A 12,898-nucleotide genomic window follows, 5' to 3' on the forward strand; every position below is an offset into this window, starting at 1 on the left:
CTACGTTTTATTTTAGTAATAACAAAATATTTTAGATTCTTTATTTTGTGAGCCAAGTCAATTATGACCGTGAAATTGTAATAACATATGTTCTAAATGTGATCTTATTAGAACGTTCTAGAGCACTATGCCAATCCATGACATCATTAACTACGTGAACAACTGACTCGTTTTTTGAAACTGTTCTCTGAAACGAACTGTTCGAAAGAATCGATTCACAAAATAAGTCAAAATTCCCGTCTCTAGGGCGAAGCGCGCATGCGCAGCTCTTGCCTGTGTCGCTGTCCGCTGCTGTGGTGCTGCTCTAGTACTGCTGCGTAGACCTCTTCCGAGCGGAATCACCTAACGCAAACATGGCGACCCGGGTAAGATATGCTTCCATTTGAATTATTCAACGAATAACCTTATACGATATTAAGAATCAGCACTGAGTTTAAATGTAATATAATATTTCACAATTATCGCTCTGGAGAAGAGCTTTAGCGTCTCATTTAAAAAAAAAAAAAAACCTTTCCAGTTTGATGCCAGCTACTGGCATCTTTCCACAATATCGCCAGCCTACAGACAGTAGCAGGTGGCGATACGGTCAACTGTGACCACCAATGCAGATCTGCAGCGATATTGCTGGTTTTTGGGTTACATTACAATTCATAGCATGCTAATATATGGCTACCGCACAAGGATACGCGGGAAGCTTTGAACAATAATAATAATACACCCTCATGAGTGCTCGAATCTCGGTGGTGGCACGAGAACATTCATTTTCCAGCATTTGGGTGCATCGTGAAATAGTGGTGATTGGTTGTTTCTAGTCTCAGCCCATCGGTAAACAGGCAAATGCTTAAAATAGAACCGAGGAGGTTGTCCATTTGCTTTAGCCCATCGATAAGGTACAACGTGAGCGAGCAGGCGGTTGTTTCATATTAATCATTTAATATCGTTTATAATAACCTATATTTTCAGTAGCCATGTACCGTATTTTGTGCTGCAAAACGCTGTCATGAAGAGTGAAATGACAGGACTGTGCTCGTTCAGCGGATTTAACCTTGACATGGCTCGCGTAATGCTCACATAAGCTCATCACACCACACTGTTTCTGCTTTGAAAGCTCGCGATGAATGAGCAAGCCTGTGATTTCGCGTCTAAAATCATGCATTTGCTTCAAAATCTCTACAGAAACACATTGCTTCCCCAATATGAATGTAGTTTGTGCGCAAAACTACAGCACCCCCTCTCCGTGCTGCAGGATGGAGCGCTGTAGGTCTGAACGGGTGCTTGTTATTGAGAATAATGCTTTCAAAATGGCATCATTGTCTTTAGTTTTATTTGTGGATAAACTGAGATTTCAGTGTTCCATTTAAGCCCTTGTTAAATTTTCCACCTATCTATTTATTTATTTATGTTTATTTTTATAATTTATTTTAATGATAATTTCATGATTTATATATATATATATATATATGTATATGTATGTATGTGTGTGTGTGTGTGTGTGTGTGCAAGATCATGTAGTTCATACTCTCTAAATGCACTGCAATATAGTGGGGGATTTTAATTAAGGTGACAATGAAGCCAAATACTATAGGGACATTAATATACTATAGGGACCTCTGCTCAATCTGGAATTAAACCAAACCATGCTGGTTTTGTCTGGCCAGAGGAGAACTGGCCCCCCTGACTGAGCCTGGTTTCTCCCAAGTTTTTTTTTTCTCAATTTCTGTTACCGATGGAGTTTTGGCTCCTTGCCACTGTCGCTTTTGGCTTGCTTAGTTGGGGACACAATTTCTGGCAACATTGCTGACTTGACTGCACAGACACTATTGGAAGAGAACTGAACTGAGCTGGACGATGACAACACTGAATCAACAATGAACTGATTTTAACTGATAAACTGACTGTTTTCCATTCTGCTCTTGCATTCCAGTTTAACACTGTAAAGCTGCTTTGACACAATCTGTATTGTATAATGCGCTATATAAATAAAGGTTACTTGACTTGACTAATAAACCACAGGTATTATTGTGGGATGTAATGGGACAATTAGGCACAATCAAAATGTAATAAAAATAAACACCTTGATCCATTAAATTATATATCTTTTATGCAATCTGCCTGTATCATAATTGTTCTATGTATTTGTATGTATATATGTGTATATATATATATATTATATAGTCACAGTTTACTAATAGCTGTCACTGTATTTAATGGCTTTAGTATGCTTAAGGTAGGACAGAACATGCCAGTGAAAGAGCAGGTGAAAGCTGTTCAGAAATTTATAAATGCCTGTCACACACCCACGACCAACTGTAAGAAAAGATGAGCATTTATGAGTCACACAGTGTCAGTGCCCAATGCCCATCATGTTCTCTGGAGCGATTCTACTGAAGAAGAGTAAATCAAGATGAGAGTGGAGAGAGTGAACATTGGAAAATCTGTTATTCAGGTTGTATTTGCTGAGATGCCATTGTCAGCAGAACAATTTCTTCATTCTTTTGATTATGATGAGATATTTCTTGTAAGCTGCGCTGATCAAACTAGACCAAGGCAGACGAACTCTGTGTGGGCATCCTTCACCCACAGAGTTCAGCTCAGTGTTAAATTACTTAATACTTTCACTGGCTTCTCAGAGAGAGTATGAATGCTACACAGTCTGGTTGTGTCTGTCATAATGCTCTCTAGATGTATGTGAGTTCTGCTCAATATCTGTTAGGATGAACTGAAGGAAGAATATGACATTTTCCTTTGTGAGTGTCTCCCATGAGTACTGGTTGTCTCTTAAGAGAATTTCCCCTTTAAATTCCATTTCCTCTGCTTTAAATAAATGCTTCTTGCTTCTGTAGCACTAATATACATCGCTTTATTTAATCTGAAATGGCTACCAGATAAATCTTTTTTTATATTAGTGAAAAGGCTTCTGTGAGCATCAAAAAGTGGCATGGGCACTAGAATAACTGCCAAGCTCTATTAAATTTGAATGAATAATTTATATTGTTGAGAAATCCGGCCCATCACTTGTGGCTCTAATCAAAGCCCTGCATGAAAGCTATTTTTTGTATTGTTATGAATGCCACGCAGCTAATTAACATCATATGAGGTTTATTATCATCTATACATTTAAAGCAACATTTTGACATTAATTTCATTTTACCCATTAAAACCAGTATTTGCGGACATTAATGGTTTCTTGCTTCAATTAACTCACAAGCAGCAATCTTCTTCATGCAATTATTTCACATCAAGCAACTAAATGCATGCCAAAAAAAAAAAAACTGATCAGAAGTGATTTAAAGTTTTCTCTCTGTCCCGGAAATGATTTCAACTAAGATCTCCCTCTGGGGTAATTAAAAGCAAGTGATAATTTGGAAAAGCTTGAAATGTGTTTCAGGTCAAGTCATGTCATGTCATGTTCTAACAGTGATATATAATTTACATCAGGCTCATTTAATGTTCATTTTTTTATTCACCTTTTTACATTTTCTTTCTTATTTTTCTTTAAACTGCTTTGACTGTAGTTTTTCTCAGAATGATTTTCAGTTAAAAGTGAAAGTGACGTGACATGTGGCCAAGTATGGTGACCCATACTAGGAATTAGTGCTCTGCATTTATCCCATCCTAAGTGCCCACACACACACACTGTGAACACACACCCGGAGCAGTGGGCAGCCATTTTTGCTGCGGCGCCCGGGGAGCAATTGGGGGTTCGGTGCCTTGCTCAAGGGCACCTCAGTCGTGGTATTGAAGGTGGGAGAGAGCGCTGTACATTCACTCCCCCCACCTACAATCCCTGCCGGTACGAGACTCGAACCCACAACCTTTGGGTTACGAGTCCGACTCTCTAACCATTAGGCCACGACTTCCCCAAAGCCCATTAAAGCCCATTAAACTATAATAATAACTATAATGATAATTATATCAGTGATCATTATACTAACACGCGGTATCGTTCTGTTTATCATAAGCGTGTGCTGCTGTTTTGTCGTCTGCTTTAAATGCTCAAGCTCTTTAAAGTCATGTGGATTCTGACTGGCTGTCAGTGCTTTTATCGTGCATCAGCTGGAAAAAAAATCGCTCTGTTGTTGTCGTTAATAGTTGTGGTGTGGACTGTCCTATTCTCACAGAATTAGAATGATAATTAAATTATATGGTTATTATTATAGTTACCGACACCAATCCTAATAGAAAGTTAAAAAGAACAGCATTTATTTTAAATTGAAATCTTTTGTAACATTATAATTGTCTTTACTGTCAATTTTGACTAAATGAATGCATCCTTGCTGAATAAAACTGTACAATTTTTTACAAAATCTTACTGACCCCAAACATTTGAACTATATATATATATATATACAGTCATGTGAAAAGGTTAGGACACCCTATTGAATTCCATGGGTTTCTGTATCAGGACATAATCGAGTCCTTGGTAGGTCTTAAAAAATTGGAAAATAAAACCTCAGATGAACAAAAGCAAAGCCAAGATGGAAAAGCCATGTGTGACAAAGTTAGGACACCCTTACTGTTAACATAGGAATTAAGAGGGTAAGTAACGGTCAGGCACTGCTAATCAAATGCCTTTGATTAACTGATCATCAGCAAGTGTGAGCAGCTCTATAAAAGCAGAAGTTTTGGCAGTTTGCTGGTCTGGAGCCTTCAGGTGTTTGTTAACACAATGCCAAAGAGGAAAGACATCAGCAATGATCAAGCAATTGTTGCTGCCATCAATCTGAGAAGAGTAATATGGCCATTTCCAAACTATTTGAAGTCCATCATTGTACCGTTAGGAAGTTTACAGTGGAAGACATTCAAAACAGACACCAATCCTCCCAAAAGTGGACGTCCCAGGAAATTCACCCCAAGAACAGACCGTGTAAAGCTCAGAATAATGTCAGACAACCTAAGAACTTCACTCACTACAGAACAGGCCTCAGTTAACATCTTAAATGATCAAATTAATGAAAATAAAAATATGGGACAAGTATGGCATATTTGGAAGGCTTGTCAGAAGATAGCCTCTTCTCTCTAAAGAAACATGGCAGCACGGTTTAGGTTTGCACAGTTGCATCTGATCAAACCATAAGACTTCTAGAACAATGTCCTTTGAACAGACGAGACCAAAGTGGAGATGTTTGGCCAAAATACACAGTGCCATGTTTGGTGAAAACCTAAAGAGCATATCAGCACAAACACCTCAAAAGTCACACATGCTGGTAGAGGGCTGATGATTTTGGGCTTGTCTTGTAGCCACAGGAACTGGGCACCTCACAGTCATTGAATCGACCATGAACTCCTCTGTATACCAAAGTATTCTAGAGTCAAATTTGAGGCCATCCGTCCGACAGCTAAAGTTGGGCCAGTATTGGATCATGCAACAGGACACTGATCCCAAGCACAGCAGCAAATCCACAGCAGAAGGGCTGAAAAGAAAATCAAGGTGTTTCAATAGCCCAGTCAAAGTCCAGACCTCATCCTGACTGAAATGCTGTGGCGAGAGCTGTGCATAACAAATGCCCACAACAATGATCCCAAGCACACCAGCAAATCTACAACAGAACGTCTGAAAAGAAAAGAATCAAGGGGTTGCAGCAGTCCAGTCAAAGTCCAGACCTCATCCTGACTGAAATGCTGTGGCGAGAGCTGTGCATAACAAATGCCCACAAACCTCAATAAACCCGATCAGCATTGTAAAGAAGAGTGGGCCAAAATGCCTCCAGAACGATGTGAGGGACTGATAAAGTAATACAGAAAATTATTACTTCAAGTTATTGCTACTAAAAGTGGATCTACAGGCAACTGAATCATAGGGTGTCCTAACTTTGTCACACACGGCTTTTCCATCTTGGCTTTTATATATATATATATATATATATATACATACTACTATCTAGTATATATACATACTATATATACATACTACTATATTATATTTTTATATTTATGTAATTTTTAGGGCATTTTTTTTTCATTAGGAAAATTGATTTTGGTCGATAAAATCTTTAGTCTTAGATTTCTGTTTTCACTAAAGATTTTGTTGTTGTTGCTTAAATCTCTCTACTGACATGATGACTTGTGTTCACATATGATATATTTTTCAGCATGTGCATTAAACCCTATTAATGCAACTTTTCATATTTCATATGACTGACAAACGTACTGTACATACACATTCCCCTACCATATCAGGGTTTGGTTTGCCTGTGATTTGCCTTTGCTGCTCCTTCAACCACACTTGCAGTTAATCCTGATTCTGCTCTGCATGCTGCCTCACGCTGCACAATCTATTATTCCTCAACCACATGATGTCTTCGGCTCAGTGTGGTGCTGGCTGTCCCAACTGTTTGTCTTATGTCCTTCTGCCCTCCCTCTTGCTTGCGTGCATTCATTGGCCCCCAAGGTTGTAATATTTTTCAAGGTATGTATGCTTTCCGAATACCCTCTGCCTCTGCTTGTCTCGCTTGCCAGATTGAGCTGTATGCTTCACTTACACTAGCTTTCTGCATCACCCTTAGTGTCCTGAGAGCTGACAGGCTGTAACCCCTGTTTCCATGACACTTCTTGGTAGCAACCACTCGAGGGAGCACTACAGCGTTACAATGCCCAAACTGCGTCACAATGCCATAAACACAAACTATCCAACTCAAGATCATCTGCCTGTGTTCTCACTCTCAGGACAAATAAATGTTGATTTGAGGTTGAGTACAAAAGGGCCAGCTATAACGACTGAATGGTGTGCGGGCCTGTGGTGAGTTTATTGTGCGTGCTGGCAGGAAGCCATGGATTATTGCTTTTCTGACCTGCAACTAAAGTAGGTCTAATTGCTGGACTGCTCTTCGTTAACCGGATTATGTCAGCCTGTTGAGTTAACATCCACACCCAGGCTTTGAATCAGATACAAACCCTCAAAGAGCCATTTACTGTCCTCTAGTTCTGCTTCCTGGCCTCACACTGGAATAAATCCAAAATCTTGCCTTTTAATTTTTTTCAGTGGAATATTGGTGTTTATTAAAAAATTATTTATCTGTGAACATCATTACTTTGTTTTTTAATTCATCTGTCCTCGTAATCTTTCATTAAAATCACTCTTCTCTGATAACGTGTGCACTGGCATGAGGGCGGGACAATAATCCCTCCCCTCCAGCAATCTGTCAGTCACCATTTGCAATTCAAAAGTAGCAAAGATCCAACGATTAAATGAATTTCAGGTGGACCATGTCAAGTCCCGTAAATTTTTCTCATTCGAGAAGCCATTTCACTCAGATATACATCACAATAAGGAAGAAAAGACATTCACAGCTTTCATGCTGAATTTACAGCTCATCACTCCTCTAAACAATATCTCTAAAAAGTATATATAATGTAAGTATACATAAGTACCTAATATGTACCCTTAAAGGGATAGTTCACCCAAAAATGAAAATTTTGAAAAAATGAAAATACAATCGGAGTTATATTAAAAAATGTCCTGGCTCTTCTTGGTCGAGATTTTGAAACAAAATGAAGTGCATCCAGCTCCGGGGGGTTAATAAAGGCCTTCTGAAGTGAATTGATGCGTTTGTGTAAGAAAAATATCCATTTAAAACTTTAGAAACCGTAATCTCTGGCTTCCGCTAACTGTCGTAAGCACATCTAATATGTACCCTTAAAGGGATAGTTCACCCAAAAATGAAAATTTTGAAAAAATGAAAATACAATCGGAGTTATATTAAAAAATGTCCTGGCTCTTCTTGGTCGAGATTTTGAAGCAAAATGAAGTGCATCCAGCTCCGGGGGGTTAGTAAAGGCCTTCTGAAGTGAATTGATGCGTTTGTGTAAGAAAAATATCCATTTAAAACTTTAGAAACCGTAATCTCTGGCTTCCGCTAACTGTCGTAAGCACATTTACAAGAGAGTGGTGTTCCAGCGGATGACGAAGGAAGTAGGTGTAGTGTAAGCTTCGTTGAGAAGTGACGAATGCGCAACGTGTACTTTATGATGGATGGATGCATTTTTTTGGGCTTCAAAATCTTGACCCCCATTCACTACCATTATAAAGCTTGGAAGAGCCAGGACATTTTTTAATAACTCCGATTGTATTCGTCTGAAAGAGGAAAACAATATGCACCTAGGATGGCTTGAGGATGAGTAAATCAAGGGGTAGTTTCATTTTTGAGTAGTACTATGAATCTTATAGGAGTATAAAGATTTGCTAATTTTTTCTGAGAGTGTTATTAACTTTCCAGAATTCTCAGTTTAGGTTAACTTACATTTTCAGTGTTTATTTGTATTAAGTTTGTGCTGTTCTATAGGCAAGTGTTCTTCATTATGTACAGAAAAAGCATTGCCATGTTTTCATTAACAACAAAATCATTGCAATGGACTGATGTTTAATCTTTATTGTCACAATTTTCAGGATAATACTACAATACTTTACAATACTAAATCTTTAGGATGCTAAACCTCTGACATTTCTCAAAAAATGTTCCAAGAATTGTGAAACATTTAGGAGTAATTATTTCTCTTTATGTATCTCATAATGTTAACTAGTTAACAGTGTTAACTAATGTTACTAGAAATTAGCAGTAACTTTGATTAATAAATGCAGGGAAATCATTGATTTTAAGTTCATGTGGCTTTAACTACCTGGAAATGCAAAAAATCTATTTAAAAAGTTTTTATAAATCTGAGCTATGTAGTTTTTGTTCTCTTAATCTCTAATTGTTTTCACTGAAGCTTTGTTTTCTTGTTGAGTCATTCATTATCTTTCTTTCTGCAGCACTCTGTTCTTTTCATATACCCAGATGGGAACAGCGTGCAGCCCTGCTTTTCATTCGCTCTCCTTTTTCTTCTTTCCTTCTTTTGTAGTCTGTTTTATTTATGGTTCTTTGGCTGGTTGCAACCAAAGGAGCAAATAAAGCTAGAACACCCATGAACCTTCACTGTCAGTCTTTGCTTAAAATATTTATTTGTCTTTTATGTTTCTCAGTTACCCATGTTTAACGCATTAGGTGACTGGTGCTCTCTTGTAGACAGATTTATGATTATATTTTTTGCTACTGTTCCCTTGCCTTTTTGTTTATTGCCTCCTTTGTTGTTATCCAACACTGTTTATGTCTAACCCCTAGTATTATTGGTTTGGGGTTTGTAGAATCTCTATTGCAATAAAACATGATGCATGTGATTCTGGAAGGGATGATTAGATGAGGTCTTTAAAAGAATCGCAATGCTTCGAATGTTGGACAAGTTTTCAGCTTGCACAGTAGAAACAGCTTTCCATTTTGCTGCTTTGCACCATGGGATTTCCTATTTTTAAAAATCTGAAAATGCTATTGCCATCATATGGTGTGGTTACATTTTTCATGAGGAAAAAGATCTTTTCACATAAGCAATGACAGTGAGCTAATATAACAAGATGCAAATATTAAAGGGGTCATATGATGTTGCTAAAAAGAACATTATTTTGTGTATTTGGGGTAATGCAATGTGTTTATGCGGTTTAAGGTTCAAAAAACACATTATTTTCCTCATAATGTACATTATTGTTTCTCCTCTATGCCCCGCCTTTCTGAAACGCGTTGATTTTTACAAAGCTCATCGTTCTGAAAAGCGAGGTGTGCTCTGATTGGTCAGCTATCCAGTGCGTTGTGATTGGCCAAATACCTCAAGCGTGTGACAGAAATGTTACGCCACCGCTGAAGTGTGTAATTTCTGTGTCACTAGCGCCACCAATTGAAACAACAAAGGTGGTTCTCAAACAAGTTTCCCTGAAGACTCCCCCTAACTGCCATTGGCCAGTCAATATGATAGTCCCGCCCCCCAATCCATGCCATTGGTTGAGCCAATGTTGTTCTGTTTTTGCTGCTCAAATAAATATACCTATTTACCAAAAGTGCTACAGAGCCTGAGGGAAATTAACTGATGATGCTTATTTGTACTTCTCTTTGATATTAACTGAATAGAAGAAAAAAAAATTACACACATCATCACCTTTAAGCTTCAGCATCAATGGCCAGATGTCTTGTTCTCATGTAAGGCAAACTTCTCTTCTGCTTCTCACCATCTTACTCTCTCTCTTTATTATTATCTGTCTCTGTGCAGACGATGCAAGCGGCTCGATGCCCGACAGATGAGCTGTCACTGACGAACTGTGCAGTTGTGAGTGAGAAAGACCTGCAGTCTGGACAGTGAGTATTTACCTGCACCACAGATTCATCACATTTGCACACGGAAATCAATCAAATGATACAACGGCCAGTAGATACTTTGCAGTTTAGCTTTATTGTAGATAGGAACGTATTATATATACTATAAATAATGTTATAATGCTATTCAGGTGAAGTGAATAACATTGATTATGTTGTTACAATGGCACCAGTCAAGGGGTGGGATAAAACAGTATTAGGCAGCAAGTGAACAGTCAGTTCTTGAATTTCATATGTTTGATACAGGGGAAAATGGGCAAGTGAAAAGGTCTGAGTGACTTTGACAAAGGCCAAATTGTGATGGCTAGACGACTGGATCAGTCCATCTCAAAAACGGCATGTCTTGTGGGGTGTTCCCTGTTTGCAGTACCTACCAAAATGGTGCAAGGAAGGACGACCGGTGAACCGGCATCAGGGTCATGGGCGCCCAAGGCTTTCTGATCCACGTGGAGAGCAAAGGCTAGCCTGTCTAGTCCAATAAAAACTATTGTAGCTCAAACCATTCAAAGACTTGCTGGCCATGATAGAAAAGTGTCAGAACACACAGTGCATCCCAGTTTGTTGTGTATGGGGCTGACGGTCTTAATGACCTTGATGACCCCTGTCCACTGCCAGAAGCGCTAAGAAATGAAAGTGACCAAAGTGTAACATTTCATATGTCATAACATTCTATTCTCATGGATTTAATAGAAAGTTACATTCTTTTGGGTTTAGTAGAAAACAATATGCCTAAACATGACTTGTAAGAGAAAAATACCCCTAAAAATCACCACTATGGGGCAAATACTGCCCCTTAATAAAAACGTTCCTGTCATGGACCCCCTACAATTTTATTTTAAGTTGTGGATACTCATTAATCATATGTAATGTGTAGTACACAATATCTTTTTGCAGTTTTATCATATGGGTGCATCTAACACTGTAGGGAAAGTTTCAACCATATAGTTAATGCTCTAGCAGCAGAGCTGGTGATTTTCCCTAGGCGTCAAGTGTGTGTGTGTCCTGAATGCTGAATCAGTCCAGACATTAACTCAGGCTGACAGAGTCTGCTGCAGTGCCTCTTGCTGATGCCTCATGTCCAAGAATATCACAGCATGAGGGCTAATTTGTGTCGCCATATTGATATATGGCATGTTAGTGTGTGATATTGAAAATTTTTTAATTTTTTTATGCAGACATATTTATCCAAAGTGAATTACAACAATTGGTATTATTTATAATAATAATTAAATTCTTATAAATTTTGGTGTGTTTTTGTTTTGGTGGAAATATCAATAAAGATAGTGGTCAAAGCTTCCACTTAGACCCTAACTATTAAGTCATCACATGTATAAATATATTATCCATGATTATGATTAACCTGTGCTCAAACTGAATGAATTGTTGCGTGATGTAAGGTTACTAAAAAGGAGCCATTGTCAGTCATTCACACATATAATCCAATGTGCTAATCTCATGCAGTTGTAAATGTGGGGAGTAATGTGGGGAAAAACTGCCCTTTTACAAGTTAAAATGATGTTTCTGGGCATAAAACCACCATAGTTTCTGTTAAACATTGTATTTTTTTATCCTTGTGTCATTAGAAGTTGAATATTTTCTGCCTCTCTCGCCAGGCATGTGACTGTGAGGACAACACCCGCCCACAAGTTTGTGTTCACAGTGAAGTGTCACCACTCGGTGCTTCCTGGAACCATCGCTTTCAGTTTGCCACAGGTGCAGGACTCCTGCCAAGATCTTTTACTTTTGACACAAACACAACAGAAGACAAACACTTAACATTTTATCCCAAGCAACAGCTAACCTAACAGATTTAAATGGCTAGTTCACCTGTACCATGTTCTTTCTTCTGTGGAACATAAAAGAAGTTATTCTGAAGAACGCTGATAACCAAACAGTTTTGGTTACCACTGACTTCCATTGCATGGACAAAAACATTCCTCAAAATATCTTATTTTATGTTCCACAGTAGAAAGAACTGGTTTGGAATGACACAAGAGTGAATAAATGATTACATAATTTTAATTTTTGGGTGAACTGTCCCTTTAAGTACAGATAATCAGACAGTGCTTGTATTTTTATAGACTTTTTGCTGTTTTATTCATTCTCTTCTTTTTCTTAAAGAGGAAATGGGCAGGCCTGTCCATCGGACAAGAAATAGAAGGTGTGTACATTGCTCTTGGATGAACATTTGCAACAAATACACAATTGTAAGATCAAATACTCAAAAAACTGAATTTTTTTCCCCATCATTTCAGTGGCCAACTACAACTTTGACAAATCCAAGCAGTGCATTGGTGCCATGACCATTGAGATTGACTTCCTGCAGAAGAAGAGCACTGACTCCAGTGCCTACGACTCAGATAAAATGGCTGCTGAGTTTATTCAGCATTTCAACAATCAGGGTTTCACTGTGGGGCAGCAGGTCAGAATCACATCACAAAAACTGAATAAATGGTATCTGATGTTTAATTATACATGCTCATTTTTTTTGTCTTGTGCGTTTCCTGTCATAGCTGGTCTTCAGTTTCTGTGACAAGCTCTTTGGCCTATTCATCAAGGACATTGAGGCGATGGACTCCAGCATTCTGAAGGGCGAACCAGAATCTGGCAAAAAGCAAAAGGTTTTGAAAAGATAACAAAATATTCTGCATTTGCACTGTAATGTCATATATACTGTGTATATATATATATATATATATATATATACACTCTAAAAAATGCTG

The 12,898-nt window shown here is 38.2% G+C and overlaps 1 protein-coding gene across 3 annotated transcripts in view; it reads left to right on the top strand.

Annotated features, from left to right (window-relative positions):
- Positions 1 to 249: 249 nt before the first annotated feature.
- LOC107753041 (vesicle-fusing ATPase-like) overlaps positions 250 to 12,898 on the top strand; it is a 20,174-nt gene continuing 7,525 nt past the window's right edge. For 2 of the 3 annotated variants that reach the window (XM_016569149.1, XM_016569155.1), the window contains exons 1-7: positions 250 to 365; positions 6,392 to 6,409; positions 10,072 to 10,157; positions 11,789 to 11,888; positions 12,297 to 12,336; positions 12,431 to 12,597; positions 12,689 to 12,796. In XM_016569149.1, the coding sequence (XP_016424635.1) occupies positions 354 to 365; positions 6,392 to 6,409; positions 10,072 to 10,157; positions 11,789 to 11,888; positions 12,297 to 12,336; positions 12,431 to 12,597; positions 12,689 to 12,796 (531 nt within the window). In that variant the 5' untranslated portion in view covers positions 250 to 353. The remainder of the gene's footprint in view (positions 366 to 6,391; positions 6,410 to 10,071; positions 10,158 to 11,788; positions 11,889 to 12,296; positions 12,337 to 12,430; positions 12,598 to 12,688; positions 12,797 to 12,898) is intronic. The other variant, XM_016569162.1, reaches the window with a different exon arrangement.

The sequence above is a fragment of the Sinocyclocheilus rhinocerous genome, unplaced genomic scaffold, assembly GCF_001515625.1.
Source record: "Sinocyclocheilus rhinocerous isolate Xijiao unplaced genomic scaffold, SAMN03320098_v1.1 scaffold191, whole genome shotgun sequence".
NCBI lineage: Eukaryota > Metazoa > Chordata > Actinopteri > Cypriniformes > Cyprinidae > Sinocyclocheilus > Sinocyclocheilus rhinocerous.